The following is a 16,680-nucleotide window of genomic DNA, read 5'->3' on the forward strand; positions in this document are numbered from 1 at the left end:
CTCCCATGAGCAGAACAAAATCTCCCAATGAATCTTAAGGTTATAGCACCCACACGGCCGCACCTCCAATGAGAAGGTCACAGATTCCCAGTATCACCTGCACCTCTTTTTAATCCTTTGAAGAACAGCGAAATGCCAGAAGCAAAATTCAGCAGCAAAAATTTAAGATGTGAATATATTTCATTACACAAAGAAGTTAATAATTTAACACAAAAACACCAGAGACGCCCCAGACCATACATGGCATAGATTGTTCCGTCAAGTATAAACTATTGAGCGACTTCGAACCATTTAGCTCGATTCGTTGCCTTAGGGGGTTGGATTTGCTGCCCAAGTTAGGTGTGTACCGGTATTCTGTACTCCACGATAGTAGGAGGTAGTCAGCATCATGCAGCAACAAGCAAAAACATAGAAAAACACAGAACTTGTGAACCCAAGTGATACACGTATAAATTTGGACATCAATAACAGTGAAAACGATAAACAGATATCAGAAATTTAAGTTGAGTTTAATAAGAGTGCTATTATACTTGACAAACTACACAGAAGCAAACAAGCACATAGAAAAATGTAAGTTCAACTTGGTCCAACAATTATAGTAACCAAAGTGCGCATTCGCCTTAGCATCCATCCTAGATGACTCCCTCAGTCCTCATTGGTCGACAACAAAAAGAAGGAACAAAATAACAGTTCAGATAAACATTGTCAACTCAGGCCTACTATATATGTTATTCTGTTCATCGTCCAGCACTGGATAAGCTGCTACAAGAGCATCTTGAGATCCAATATACAGCGAGTTGTAGATCTTCCAGTACACTTCCCTGACCTTCCTGGCAGGATGGAACAGCCCCTGGAGACAATAGTTTAACACAATAGCAGCACCTAATGCCACTCTCATTCCTTCAATGGCTTCCATCACAGCATTGATAACATGAGGAGAAGTCTCAAAGATGTTTGGCCACACATAGTTAAGTAGGTGGATTAGAGCATCCTCACAACCCAATCCAGCAACCCCCAAAGCCATGTGCTTGACAGCAGAAGCCGCAGTCTGCCTATGAACTAGATCTCTGTCCATGAGTGCATCCTCAAGTAATGGAGTCACCGCATAGATATAATCTTTACCCATTTCCCCTATGTACTCAAACAGGAAAGAGAGAGATTTCAAGACACCATTCTGCACATTGAGCTCCGGAACCCGGTACTCATTCATTAGAGCTGGCAAGACTGTAAAAGGTGAACACGTTTCTGCAACAATGGCAATAGCAACAGTTGTGCAAACACGATTCTGGCGCTCCTGGACCTTCAGATTGTTTAGCAAGGTAGCAAGGACATCTTGAGGCCCAATGGCTTTGGCAATGTAACCAAAAGTGTTTACAGTAGCTCGTCGAATACCCTTCTTGTGGGCCTTAAGCATCTCCAGGAGTTCAAAACAGATTCTCATCCACTCCCTAGCTGGAACAAACTCAGCACCACGATCAGCAATACGACCAACAAGATCAATACAATTCTCCTGGACCTTTTCATGCCTATTCTTCAAAATGGGGGTCAACCTAGGAAGCAAATCTTTGATAGGGGGAGTCATTTTTGTCATACCAATAACATTGACAATGGCCTTGAGAGCTCCTAGAATTGATCCAAGAACTTCAGGGTATTCTTCTCCCAAATACTCATACAAGACAACACCAAGATGACCCATCAGTTGTTCCTCTTGACACTGTTTCATGACAACAGCAATCCTAGAAATAAGGTCAGCAGCTTGTTGTCTCACCTTTGCACTTTTGTTGTTCAAACGCCACTTTATGGTACCACAAATCTGAGGAAGATAAGGTTTCACCCTCTGTCCAAGAGCATTCACAACGGCACCAAACCCATTAAGCATCACATTTGCATCATCACTCGTCTGCTCTTGGAATGCATAAAGAATTCCATCAATCAAAAGTTCTTCCAATCTAGCATCAATATCAGATGCACCCAAGTTTGCAACCACCTTCTCAATTGTTTCCATAACCATACGCCTGTATGGTTCACTCTCATCTTTAAGATCCTCAACAATTCTCCCTACAATATCTTTCACACCAACCTTGTTAGCAATCTCCACAGTTGTATCCACAAGTTGCCTATAATTTCTTCTATCCAATGCCATCCTCCTAACCCAGAAGTTCCTAAAGAACTCAGGAAGAATATCAGAACGTATATATTCAGCTTCCACACCCTCAGTACTCACACACTGCTTGACCACTTTAAGCACAATTTTCTTCATTTCTTCATCAGGGGACTGAAATTCACGGATTAGGATAATCATAACTTCCTTGGTGTAGTAACTGGCATATATAGCATCCATAAGAGGAATAATAAAACCAATTGCCTTCAAGAAAGCAGCCAAGACCTTCCCCCGGTGTGACCTAATACCCTTCCACAATGGCTTCAAAACGGAGTCAAAGCTTTCAATACCATATGGGGCAGCAGCTTCAGCAAGTGCAGCCAATGACAAAGCAGTGATTGTCCGCACTTTTTGATTCTCATCATTGAGACCATGTTCTATGATTTCAACAAGAGATCTCAAATGAGGCAAAACAGCACAGCCAATCAAGATAGCAATCTGCTGCACAATCTTTATTCCAGTGTGGCGAGCTTGCCATGATTTCTTACTTTGACAGACAGCTTTCAGGAAAGGCAACAACGCTGGAATCCCCAAGGCAGAAGCAACAACACTAAAAGCTCTAGCAGTTGTATTCCTAACATACTCATCAATATTGTCAATATCAGGACGCATAGCAGCAATCATAGTAGCCAAACCAGCTGCTTTACTCAAATTAGAGATGATTTCTCTTCCTTCTACACGAGCATAATAGTCCTCATCAATCAACAATGGTTCAATCACAACAAGAATCTTGTGAACAAAAGGCCTGACCAATTCATCCAACTTATACAGAACCCTATCAATTACCTTAACCAAAAGATGCCTTTCTTGATCTTCCAAAGTGGGCTGCATAAGAAGTGGCAAAATTCGGTTAAACAAAGGCCCAGCACCAAACTCTCTAGCCTTATCAGTCAACTGCCTCAAAGCAGTCTTTCTTTGTGGAGGCGTCCCATTCTTAACCTTCAGTAAGAGCTTCATAATTTTCCTCTCTTTCTGCTCCTCTGGAGACAGCTCCTCCTCATCCTCTTCATTTAACAAAGCTCCAAAGTACTGATAATCCTCTGGCTTCATAAATGGCAACCCACCAGGAGCTTCCTTTGGCACATCAAACTGCTGCCCCCTATTATCCTCAGGAATAGCATAGAGAGGAGTACCCATTGGTGTTGGCGTAGCCAGTAACTTCCTTGCAGGCGTTCTGATAGGCACATAAGATGCTGGAGGCTCCAAAATCTTGTACCCTTCCTGTGGGAACATAGCATCAAGCTCCTCATCAGTCAAGGGCCTGTTTCTCTCCTCAATATCCTTCTCCCATCTCATCAAATTATACTGCTCAGGGGTCATTGCACCTCGCAAATTAATGGCATTGGGAGTAGGAGTGGCCAAATCAATCCCACCTACAGGAGTAACCCCAGGAGTATAAGCAGCTGCCGGTGTAGCCCCTGCCATAGGTGTGGCGCTACCCATAGTTGCTGGCGTCTCATCCCAACGTGACCTCTGCCTTTTTGGGGTTGGAGTGACCAACCCTTTTGGAGTTGCATCCCAAGTAACTCCAGCTGGGGTAGCCCCAGGAGTGGCTCCACCAGCAGGAGTAGCATCTGAATCTGCCAACCTGCCAGGAGTTGGAGTTTCATCCCATCTATTTCTCCTCCCCACAGATGGGGTTGCGTCCCCCAGTCTTCCAGGTGTAGGGGTGGCATCCCATCTTCCAATCCCAGGCGTAGCATCAGGCAAATCCCAATCTGAACCAGTCTTCGCCTTCTTAACGGCAGATCCATCATCCTGCGACTGGTCCCACCTATTCCTTCTTTTGGGTGCGACCTCCTTAGTCGCTGCAGCAGTTTCCCTACCCTCTTTCGCTGCCTCCTCTTCCTCCTTCTTCTTTTTGGCAATTGCCCTAAGAGTCTCCTCTTTCTCTCTCTTCAACGCCTCCTCCCTCATCACATCCGCATATGTCCTCACTGAAGGATCGGGCGTCTTCTCCCCAGCAGCAAATGCATCATGCCTGTCCGGCGAAATCACCCTATTCAACCTCCTCCTCCTATAGTCATCCTCACGGTCAATAATCTTAGATGGTTTCTTGAACCCACCATCATCCATCTCATCCCCACCACGAGGCATCTCCTTAAGAAGCGACTTCGGGGCAGTATAAGAGGCAAGCTTTCGAGCAACTTCATTGTCACCAACTTCAAAATCATCCTCATCATTTACAGGAATCGAGGTAACATAAGCGTCACGGTCAGTTCCTCCGTAAAGTTCTTTATCGAAGGTGAGGGTGGTGAGCGAAGCAAGCTCTTTCTCCATTTTTTTGCGCTCTTCTTGAGCTTTCGCTATCTCTGAATCCATTTAATTGATTTGAGATCGACTGTTCCGCGAGTATATTACTGTCACAGATAATCTAAAACCCTAGAAAGCAAATAAAACAATAAAAAAAGAACCAGAAATTAGGGTTTTGCAAAGAAATGAAAATGGAAACTGCAGCAAATCTTAAATTACAAAATTGAAAAATAAATTGGAAGTAGGAACTGACCTGAAACGAGTTTTGATGATCGTCAAATCTCCTCCTCTCTCTGTGTGTAGAAGAGACCGTTTGGCGGTTTGGGGAGGTTACTGGGATTATTTTGCAGATATGAAATGGGGCGAACCGACTTGAATGCGGATCGCTGTCGGTCGGGTGGGTAAGTATTTGTTATGGGCTTGGGTTAGTTATGGTGGATTTGGACCAATCCAATGGGTTTTAAGGTTTCGATTTATAAGGTTTTTTTTTCAAAAAAAAAAAAAGTTGAGCCTCTGAATTTTGTCGATTTAATCCTCAAAATATTCATATCAATTTTAACATTAATTGAGTTATTTAATTAATAAATACAATTTAAACATTTGTCAATATTAATAATAATTTCTTTTTTTCGATTTTAGCGATCACTCTTAAATTAATAAATAGTTATTTTATTGAATCAAATATATTTCTTTTAATTAATTTCCCCCTTTTTCTATCTCTTTACTCCTTATATATATCACAAGTACTGATCATTTTAGTTATATTATTTATTTATATTTTATATTTTAAATATTCATAATTTATTTTTAAATATTTAATATTTTTATTGTTAGGCATTAATATGTGATCAAATAATAAGCAAAATAATTTAAAAGGATAAAAATAAAATATTAATTTTTTTTAACTTTTATATATATATATATATTTATAGTCAAATCAGTTAAAACCAATTATTACCAAAATTTATGAAGAATTCTTTGGAATGAATATAAGTGATAAAATATTTTTTTTTTTTTATAAATTATTTAATATTTAATATTCAAAATTCATCATCTTAACTAATCTAAAATTGTGTATGAACTAAAAAAACTTCCTTTTAAATTTTAGTATTGCAATTTTATTTAGTTAGAATAATTATCAGGTTTTTAAATTTTTAGAAATTTATTAATTTATTTTTATATTAAAATTATGCGAGTAGAAATATCTCTATATTTTATAAAATTAAATTATTTAATAATTTATTAAAAAATTATTAGTGAATTTATTTAGATTTTGATAAAAAAATTAGACAGAATAAATATTTAAATTTATAAATAAATTTAAAAAAATTATTAAAATACATTTAAGGTGATCCATCAATGGTCATTTAACAATAATTAAATATGAATTAGTATTATTTTTATTTGTAGAATTAATTTATATTTAAAAAATAATAAAATATTATATTTTATATTTATTTGACTTCTTATATTTAAATTTTTAAAAATTAACTAAAATTACATTCAACTTCAAATATTATATCAATTAAACTGAAATTTAAATGTTTAGATTAAAATATAAAATAATGTAAATTTGGACATTATAACTAAATTATTAAATTATTATCTAAACTATTAAATTTAAAATTTTATAAATTAATTAAAAATATATTAAAATATACATATTGAACTAATTAGATTAAAATTAAAAAATTAAAATTAAAATATGGATAGAGGACAAACGTTTTAACATCAATTGACTCTTTTTCATAATCCTTCCAACTTTAATTTGAGTATTATTACAAGTCATTTTCAAATTAATCAAATAAAAAATAGCTTTTTTTTTATGTTTCCTCCCATCTCTCCGAGTCGCTTTCACGTTACATCTTAGAGAAAAATCCGAAGCTAAGTGGCATTTCTCTTTATACAAGAGCCATACCAGTCTCTTTCCTCACATCAAGAGAAGAACTCGGTGGACGATACTGAGTTGGGCGAGCTTACCTTCATTTTTTTCATCTTAAAGCTTTGGAAGAAGAGAATAAGACGATAAATGTGAGAGAATGAAACCACCTAAAACTTTAATTCCTAAAATTTTAAAAATTTACTAATTAATTCTATTAATTTTAACCATTAAATATTATAAAAAATTTAAAATATACTAAATATAAAAAATTAATTAATAAATATTTTTATAAAATTAAAAAATTAATTAATAATTTTTTTTCATAACTAAATAGTAAAAAATCACTCGATGACTAAAACTAATAAAATAATTAATTAATAGACTTTTTAAAACCTTAATAATGTTCTAATATATTTTTCAAAACTAAAAAAAATCAACTAATAAATTTCTCAATAATAAAGAACAAAAACTGAATAATAAATTTCCCTAGTAAAACAATTGAAGACTAAAACATAAAAACTAAATTAATAGATTTTTCAAAATTTCATAGAACGTTTTAATGAATTTGAATCAACTAATAATTTTTTCCTATACTATATGGACTAAATAAAGCCAAAGCCAAAGCATCATTTCAATATTTATGATTCAGTTACAACTTGCTTTTAATATAAAGATGAGAAATACTTGACCACAAAGCTGCTAACGGAGAAGACCACCTATACAATCTTAAATGCAATAATTCAGACCAAAAGATGGAAGACAACCAATATACCTTCGAAAGTATTACATGACAAGTGATTAATTAGAAAATACATGATACAAGTATAATCACAATGCAAAAACAGTAAAGCAATTAACTTCATGTCTTCCATGAATAATCAACTTGAACTTTTAGAAAAGTGAAGAAAAAAGAAAAGGTCTTGGTCATTAGTTCCTTTATTGTCACAAAAACAACTGAAAATAAAGCATTTAAGAACTGATCAGAATTTTAAAAAATTAAAATACAATAAAATAAAAACTAAGAAGTAAAATACTTCCAAGCTTAATAAAACAAGGACCAACTACTGAATACTCATAATAGGAATAGTGGACCAAGCTACTTCTCCGAACAAAAACAAATACGGGAGAAGTAAAATATATTAGTAAGTTAAGTTACTTCATTACTTTTGCTCTTCTTCGTGCTTGGATGCGTCTTTGATCTCGTCTGTCCCATCATCCTAAACACATGAAAGCAAAATCTCAATAAAAATCTCACTAGCAAATATTCATTAATAATATAGGATAAAAATGCAACAGATTAGATGAAAGAGCAGATAGCGACCTGCATATCAGAAGTCCATAAAGTGAGATTATCCCTAAGAAGTTGCATGATCAAAGTGCTATCCTTGTATGAATCCTCTCCCAGTGTATCAAGCTCTGAGATGGCTTCATCAAAAGCCTAAGAAAGACAACATAAACATGTATGGCAATATATTAATACTATCTAGTATCTACATAGACTGAGAAAGTAACCATTATTACTGGCACTGAAATGCATACGATAAAATTTTTTTTAAAAAAAAATCAAGATCGACTCCTAGCTTAGTCTTAATCCAGTTGTTGTTAAAAGGAAATTTTGGAGAGAGGATGAGGGGAAATGAGAAAGTGACATATACTGTGGAAAAGAAGTTGGGCAAATTTCTGATTCACTCACCTGTTTGGCAAGATTGCAAGCACGATCAGGAGAATTCAAGATCTCATAATAAAACACAGAGAAGTTCAGCGCCAGTCCTAGCCGGATTGGATGAGTTGGAGCTAGTTCAGCATTTGCAATATCCTGTAAATATACATCACCACAAATTCTTAGTAACTCCGCATTACAACTAATACTGTTGCACCAGAACACTTTGTAAAGAACACCGAGCAATTAAATACTTAATTTTAAACACCATGTGAAGGAAAAACACTTCCCAAATATTGGATGGAACTAATAAAAGTCTGGGTTCACTAGGCTGCAAAACCATACCAGTAATGCCCACAATAATTACTAGAGAAAATAGGGGGAAAAAACGAACCTCAAACTCCAACAAAAAAATTGACCAAATCAAACAGTTAAGAACAGATGCAAAAACACCATTTATGATTGTTCATACAGAGTAAGTGAAGCTCAATTGTCCAATGGTTTACATAGAATAATTCTTGGCAACGAATCAGACAATAGATATGCCCATAATAATTAATAAAAATAGGCTAATCAATTACGCAATAGTAATGTAATTTATCGCATTTGACATCTATAGACCAGGAGAATGGATCCTTAGGCAGAGTTCGAATATTGACTATCAGAAATGGATCTATGCAAAAGAAACCAAAACCATAACATTTGCAAGATCCAACAACCATATCATCACTTGAAAGTATCGCTATCAAATCAACAAAACAAAGAGTTAAACAAACAAGACAATCCCCAAATCATCTTAACAAACATGTACAGATCTCACCCAATATTGGCTCAAACGAATGAGACCCATCAAATAACCAACATAAGCAGATCCAACTAAATTCAATATTTCAAGTATTATTTTGCACAAACACATCTGTAAATTCTCCAAATCAATACAAACCTGGGAAGCTTTATACGCATTGAGCGTATTCTCAGCAGCTTCTTTCCTCTCATTTCCAGTCTTGAACTCGGCGAGATACCTATGGTAATCCCCCTTCATCTTCAGATAAAACACCTTGGAATCGCCGGAGGCAGCAGCCGGCACAAGTTTCTCATCCAAAAGCTTCAAGATACCACCACAGATCTCCGAAAGCTCACTCTCAATCTTGGCCCTATACTCCTTGATTGCAGCGACATGGTCAGCGTTCCCTCGGCTCTCTTCCTTCTGCTCAATGGAGGAAATGATCCTCCAGGAAGCACGACGGGCGCCGATCACGTTCTTGTAGGCGACGGAGAGGAGATTGCGCTCCTCGACGCTGAGCTCCTCAGATTCCGGCGTCGAAAAGACGACTTTCTCCATGAATTGGACCATTTCCTCGTAGCGCTCGGCTTGCTCGGCGAGCTTGGCCATGTAGACATTATCTTCGCGAGGAGATCCGGCGGCCATTTTCGGGTTTCTTCTGGTTTTTGATTGTGAGAAAATTTCAAATTTGTAAGATTAGAATAGATTGGGAAAGTGAATAGCGGAGACCGTCCTTTATCATAGAGGGTAAATTTTCATATTAGTATCTTAATTTTAATCAAATTGCAATTCGGTCCTTTGAACTTTTTAAAAATAATTACTAGACTGGGCTATAAGCCCAAATTCAAGGCTACACTTTCTATTTGCATTGGGCCATTTGTTTTTTCTTTTTTCTAATAATGCATTAAGAATAGTAAAAAATTCAAAATTTATTATTTTTATAATAATTTAAAAAAACATTTAAATTAAATATATAAAATTTATTATTTTTAACTCCAACTGTATAAGCATTCAATTACAAGGATGAATGGTTATTTTATTTTCCAAATTCAAAGGCAGTAAGAATTGAAGTTGGGCCTAAAGTAAAGATAAAATAAAATAAAATCTAATGCAACGGTAGCCCCAATACCCAAGGGCTATACTTGGAGCCCACAGAACCCAAGGACTTGCCCTCACAAGTAACAAAGCAAAATTTTATTGGTAAACGGCCGATTTTTGCCTCAAGTATTAGCTAATAATTAAATAAATAAGTAATTATTATTATTTATTTAAACTGACCCTTTAACTATTAAAATAAATTAATTAAATTATTTAAAATTTTTAGAATATATTAAATATGTCTTGAGAGTATATAAGTTCTTTAAATTTTAAAATAAGACAAATAAAACTTTGTGAATAATATTTGATTTAAATAAAAAATTAATTAAATTGAATTAATTTAAAATTTTGATTTAATTTTTTATTTTTTTTAATTCGATTCAATTTTTATTTTTAAAATTTTTAATTATTTTAATTTGATTTAATTTTAGATAAAAATATTCAATTAATAAAAATTTTATATTATTTTTAATAATATAAGAAAATCAAATCATAATTAACGTTAAAATATTTTAATTAAATTTTAAAATTAAAAAAATTAATTTTTTATTTAATTATAAAAATATTTTTCATAAAAATAAATAAAATGTTAATTTAATAGTGATAAATTATTTATAAAATTATATTTTAAAAAAAATAAATTATTTACTCATACAAATTAAATAATTAATTACTTAGTTCATATATTTTTACAAAATATATTAATCAGTCCATGTCTTTTTTAAGTTATTAACTTTTTAGATATGTACATATCATAAACTATAAACTCAATAATTGTAATTTAAAAATTTTACAGACAAATTAAAGACAATAATATTTTAATTATTTACATATTAACAACACATGAATCTCATATCGGATTAAAATAAAAATAATATATTTTTATAAAAATTTTAGACACTCTTCCTTTTTGAATAGTTTATGAAATGAATTAAATTTTATTCAAATTTAACGTGTATCAGAATTTTTTTATCAATATTGAGTTTTTTAAAAATAATTTTTAATATAAAAAAATTATATTAAATTTTATATCGATTTGAAATAAATATAATATACGCTCTGAAATGTTTCTTCTGTATTGAACAACATCACTCCGTTAGACCATAGCAAAATCACTGGATCTAATTACAAGGAAGGGGTGATTTACTAAGCTGGTCTTGGTTTTGTTGGCCATTTTTTGTCTGTCTTTATGAATTTTCTTATTATTTTCCTCTCATTATTGATTGCAGAAATGGGAGGAATCCAATGTTTTGTAAACAATTATTTTTCAAGAAAAGATAGAATTTATAGTTATTGCAATTTATACAGAAAGTTAGATGAGCTGGGGGTTTGTATTTATTAGTTAATTAATCATTAATTGTTTATTTTATAATATAAAAAAATTATATAGCTTATATGCACTTCAAAACTATAATTATCTAATTTCTAAGAATTTGAAATTTAATAAATATAATTTATAATTTTAGCAATTAAATAATTATATTTTTATAAAAAATTAAATATTAAAAATTGACAACGCAAAAATCAAGATACTAACTGGTTGTTTGAAAAAAATATTAAACAAAAAAATTAAGATTTTATTTTTTATTCTTAATAATAGTATTGAAGTTGGTTTTTTAATATATATTTATAATTATTTTTACCTTTATATATAATGAATTAATTATTTTTGTATATTAAAAATAAGTAGAATCGTCATGAGAAAAATAATAAAAGAAAATGTTAGACCACATATTGATGAAAATTTGTTTCTTTCTTCTTGTCATGAGAACATTTCAATATTAAATTCAAAATTATAAAAAAAAATAATACGTCAAGTTTAATTTTTATTTTAATAATATTACTTTAGAATTATATAACTTTTTATTTTCTAATATTTAAATGTATAAATACTTTCTGTTGATTTTCATATGGTGATATTATTTTTTTCAGTAATTTTAAAATAAAATTATATAATAAATCTGGAACATTCATGTGAATTGATAATTTAATCAGCTGAAGTGATGGGTTTCTCTACGTCTGACCGTCTGACCATCTGCCTATCCTGCTTGTAGTTAAATGCTTTGTGGAACAACGTCATACTCACCGGTTCCATTTTGAGAACACGTAGCTACGTGAGGCCGGTTGCCGAAACCTAATTTCTGATATTTGACAGTTTTCTTTTGATATTTGGCAGTTTTCTTCTGACATTGATGCTGTGGGTAAGCTTGAAACCTGTCGTTCAGCTCTCAAATCTTGGGGTATAAATCTTCATCTTCAGCACAAAGCGGAGATGGATGAGTGTCTTGCTATCATGTCCCATTTACGCGGCTCTCGCCTACAGGAACATATAACTGAGTTTATACGAGCTAAAGCCCGCTTCTTTCACCTCCTAAGCCTCCGTGAGATCTTTTGGAAGCAACGGGCCAAGAAATTTTGGCTTAAGGAGCGCAATGCTAATACTCGTTTTTTCACCAATCTGCCAGTGCTTGGAAAAGGAAAAACATGATTGTCAAACTGCTGGATGATTCAAATGTATGGCGGAACAGGAATTCGGGGCTAGAGGGTGTGATGACTGATTACTTTATGACTCTTTTTACTTTCCACGGTTGTAATTCTGAACATGTACTGCAGTGTGTCCTGACGTTGGTATCACAGGATCAGAATGCTTTCTTAGCGCCATACAGTTGTGATGAGGTAAGGTTTGCAGCCTTTTCCATGAAAATTGATAAATCCCCTGGGCTAGATGGTTTCAATCCTGATTTTTTCCAGCAGTATTGGGATATTATAGGAGATGATGTATCTAGTTTTTGCATTGAGTGTCTGCATTCTGGGTCTATTCCTCTGAAGCCCAATGAGACGACTTTAGTTCTGATTCCAAAGAAGTTTGTGCCTGAGCGAATGAGCGACTTGCGTCCTATAGCCCTCTATAATGTGGTCTATAAGATCATCACTAAGATGATAGTTAATCGGCTTAAGTCCCTTCTGCCCACTATCATCTCGGAGATTCAGAGTGCTTTTATTGTTGGTCGAAGTATTCAGGATAATATAATCTTAGCTTTTGAGGCCTTGCATGGTTTTAAAGTGCATCAAAGGAAGAAAGAATTCTCTGGGGCCCTCAAAATGGATATCAGCAAGGCCATTGATAGACTTGAGTGGGGTTTCATTTGGGATATGCTTCTTCGGCTGGGTTTTGCGCAACAATGGGTTGCTTTGCTGTTCTCTTGTATCTCCACTGTTCGTTATTGGATCCTGCATGATAGCAAGGAGTTAGGCCCTATTGTTCCAACAAGGGGGTTGAGGCAAGGAGACCCCTTATCTCCATACTTGTTTATTCTTTGTGCTGAGGGGCTTTCCTGTCTCCTGCAAAATTGTATGAGCAATGGAAGCCTTCATGGGTATAGGGTTTCTCGGGGTGGCCCGCAGATTTCTCACCTTTTTTTCATAGATGATAGCCTGATCTTCTCCCGAGCAAATGTTCAAGAGGCTTTGGAACTCAAGCGTATCCTTCGCATGTATGAAAATGCGTCTGAACAGGTGATTAACTTTCAGAAATCATCTATCTCCTTTAGTAGGTACACTCTTGTGGCTCTTCGGGACTCTGTTTGCTCAGTGCTTCAGGTTAAGGAGAAACCAGATTTTGGAAATTATTTAGGACTTCCTTCTCATGTTGGGAATAATAAGAGGGAAGTATTCAGTTTTGTTAAGGATAGATTGTGGAAAAGGCTGAATTCTTGAAAGTATCGGGCGTTGTCTCAAGTAGGTAAGGAGGTTCTCTTGAAAACAGTCCTCCAAGCTTTGTCGAACTATGTGATGAGCTTATTTTTACTTCCTTGGACTCTTTGTGATGATCTACAACGCATGATGACTAGATATTGGTGGAGTAAGGGGGTAGATCAAAATCGGGGTATTCACTGGCTGGGTTGGCACAGAATGGCAAAGCACAGATCTGATGGCGGGCTAGGGTTCAAAATTCTTCATAAGTTTAACTTGGCCATGCTTGGGAAGCAGGGCTGGCAAATTATCAACAGGCCTCAGTCCTTAGTGGCCCATGTCCTTAAGGCCCGCTATTTTTCGACAAAGTCTTTCTTTGAAGCTCCTTTGGGAAGTAACCCTAGCTTCTTGTGGCACAACATATGGGAAACTCGGGGTCTAATTCCAGCCGGGGATTACTGGAGGATTGGGAATGGCCGGTCAGTTTCAGTCTGGGTGCAGTCTTGGTTGAGAGAGCTGCCTGAGCCTCTGGTTTCCACAACCCCTCCTCAGAACTGTGTTGGAGTTGTTGTTTCAGATCTCATAATTAACCATAGATGGAACGAGAGTTTAATTGCACATATGTTCAATGAAAGAGACAGAAGTTGTATTTTGAACATTCCTCTTAGTCTTTCATCGTGTTCTGATGCATGGTGCTGGAAATTCAAGTCCAAAGGTCACTATTCGGTTAAGAGTGCATATAGGTTCCTAGTTGATGGCTTTCGACATGGGGAAGGGAGCGAGATATGGAAAAGGTTCTGGAAAGCTAAAGTTCCCCCAAAAGTGCTTAATTTCTGCTGGCGGGCTCTAGTTAATGTTGTCCCTTGCCTCTCGTCGCTTCAGTCCAAGAGAGTCCCAGTTGATCCTTCATGCCCATTATGTCATGTAGCCCCTGAGAATGTCTTGCATATTCTGATTCAGTGCCCTTTTGCCCGCAGCTGCTAGTTAAGCTCGCCGTTGGATTGGCCTGCGCCTTCTGCATCCTCTTTAAATGAGTGGTTTTCTTTAGCCTTCACTTCTGTTTCTGTGGAAAATGCCTCCCTGATGCTAATGATCTCATGGGCTTTGTGGCAAAATAGGAACAATGTTGTATGGAAGGGCTAGAGTCAGACTGCGAGTGGTGTATTCTTTATGGCTCTGAATTTTTTGCAGCAATGGAAAGCAGCCCATGTCGTTTCCTCAGTAAGTACCATTATCGACTCGGCTCGCCAGGTCTGGTCTCCTCCGCCGCACGGTTGGATCAAGGCAAACATTGACGCCTCTTTAAGCTTGCAACGAGGTTCGGTAGGCTTCGGTTGTGTAATCCGGAATGATGATGAGAGTTTTGTGGCTACTAGAGCAGCCTCTTTTTATAGCCAGATGGATGCAAAGTGTGCTGAAGCTATGGCATTTCGGGAAGCATCGAGCTGGATTAAAGAGTGTGGATGGGATCGAGTCCTTTTCGAATTGGATGCTCAGGTACTTGTGATGTCAGTTAATTGTGCTTTGTTGGATGATTTATCGTTTTTTGATTCAAGATTGTAAACTGCTTCTATCTAGTTATGAGAAAGCAAAGTGCGTTTTTGTTCATAGATCTGCAAATGTTGTCGCTCATGTTCTAGCAATATCGGCTTATTCTAAGTCAGGTCAAGAAGTTTGGGTTGATGTCCCTACTCCTCACATTGTTTCTCTGTTCTCTTTGAATTAATGAAGTTTTCTTGTCCTTTTAAAAATAATACTCTCCAATTATTTAAATGAAGAGATGTCAATAACAAATAAATAAATGGATTAATAGTTTTTTAATTGACTTATATAAAATATATTGATACAATTAAATAATAAAATAATTAATATTTTAATTTTATTAATTATGAGTATTTTTTAAAATTAATATTTTATTAATCATGTTCAGAAAATTTAACCTAATCTGGTCAAACTATTCAAAGCCATCAGACTCTCTGGTTTACACTCAACCTATGACCTGAACTGTTAAGTGAAAAAACCTGAAAAACATCATACTCTAACAAAGAACACAAAGAGCATGGAGACTCTTGGCAAATAGTGAGTCTAGCATGTAACATAATCATCCGATTGAATGTGTGAATAATTATATTAGCTTGTCTTCTAATCCATGATAAGGTTTAATCAGACCATTGATTCAAGAGTTACTGACAATCATCTATTATATGGCTAAACTCGGACCAATCATTAGATGCAGCTTGGATGAAGTCAACAACACCTTTGGCATCACTCTCAAAGTAGACATTAGTTACACATGCATTCCAAAGCTATACCAAAGATGCTCTTAGAGCCAAGGCTTTTAGCATTTTTACAGGAAGCATATACTCAAAGTATCTGGTTGGACTCATAATAAATTGTCTTCTATCATTCCTCAAAATTGCAGTATAAATGGATCTATCGTGTTGACTACATACACTCCCATCCATATTGCATTTAAGAGTACCATGTAAAGGGGGAATCCAGGTGGCAAGTGGCTCATTCTTGAGTCTTTGTTGTGTCCGCTCTTCTAGGCGAGCATTCTTCCAGTTAGTTAAGACTTTAAGGCTCAAAGTTACAATTTCATCTGCTGTAGAGAGGACAATTTGCATGAGTAGACGATTTTGTCTAGTCCAAATGCTCCATGCCACTGCATAGATATTCCCCTTTTAATTCTTAGGTAGAGGTCTACCAAATAAAGTGGAATAAAGTTTGGGAGTTGGTGTCTTCCAGAGGTACAATCTGTAAGCCTATGGAATGGCAACACGAGTGAACATATTGACAATGCCAGAAAACATGATTATTAGTCTCAAAGTTCTAAGCAATATAAGCAACTTTGTTCAATATTAATTGATTTGTGCCTTAAGTTCACCTTAATAAAATACATCGCAAAAACCTCCACATTAAATTCTTATTTTTGGGAGGGATATGTAGCTTTCAGATCTGTTTCCAAACACCTGGAATAGAATGACTAGCCATTACATTATCCGCATAGACAACAACATGATAACCTGACTTAATATTATACTTCTCATACTGAGTATAATGCCAAATAAGCTTGTCATCTTGATAAGATACACTCAATGAAATTTGAAGGATACGGTTCACATCTTAAGGAAGGAAGAGTTCTCAGA

General features: G+C 35.1%; 2 protein-coding genes across 2 annotated transcripts; both read right to left on the minus strand.

Moving 5' to 3' along the window:
- Window positions 1–441: 441 nt before the first annotated feature.
- LOC110625049 (splicing factor 3B subunit 1) lies at window positions 442–4,821 on the minus strand. Its single transcript, XM_021770546.2, has 2 exons — window positions 4,668–4,821; window positions 442–4,543 (listed from the first exon to the last, which is right to left on the minus strand). The coding sequence occupies exon 2, from the start codon at window positions 4,481–4,483 to the stop codon at window positions 692–694; it is 3,792 nt and encodes a 1,263-aa protein (XP_021626238.1). The 5' UTR covers window positions 4,484–4,543; window positions 4,668–4,821; the 3' UTR covers window positions 442–691.
- A 2,375-nt stretch (window positions 4,822–7,196) lies between these two features.
- On the minus strand, window positions 7,197–9,452 carry LOC110623869 (14-3-3 protein 6). Its single transcript, XM_021768878.2, has 4 exons — window positions 8,900–9,452; window positions 7,990–8,112; window positions 7,618–7,734; window positions 7,197–7,513 (listed from the first exon to the last, which is right to left on the minus strand). The coding sequence occupies exons 1-4, from the start codon at window positions 9,383–9,385 to the stop codon at window positions 7,457–7,459; spliced, it is 783 nt and encodes a 260-aa protein (XP_021624570.1). The 5' UTR covers window positions 9,386–9,452; the 3' UTR covers window positions 7,197–7,456.
- Between the last annotated feature and the right edge of the window lie 7,228 nt (window positions 9,453–16,680).

Source organism: Manihot esculenta, chromosome 10 (assembly GCF_001659605.2).
Source record: "Manihot esculenta cultivar AM560-2 chromosome 10, M.esculenta_v8, whole genome shotgun sequence".
NCBI classification, from domain to species: Eukaryota; Viridiplantae; Streptophyta; class Magnoliopsida; order Malpighiales; family Euphorbiaceae; genus Manihot; species Manihot esculenta.

Bases quoted from the DNA above. Each gene is read 5' to 3' on its own strand.
- LOC110625049 (XM_021770546.2), bottom strand. From the start codon at position 4,483: ATGGATTCAGAGATAGCGAAAGCTCAAGAAGAGCGCAAAAAAATGGAG.
- LOC110623869 (XM_021768878.2), bottom strand. From the start codon at position 9,385: ATGGCCGCCGGATCTCCTCGCGAAGATAATGTCTACATGGCCAAGCTC. The intron at 8,113-8,899 runs GTTTGTATTGAT...GTATATTTACAG, and splicing joins ATGCGTATAAAGCTTCCCAG to GATATTGCAAATGCTGAACT. The intron at 7,514-7,617 runs GTCGCTATCTGC...TCATGTGTTTAG, and splicing joins TATGGACTTCTGATATGCAG to GATGATGGGACAGACGAGAT.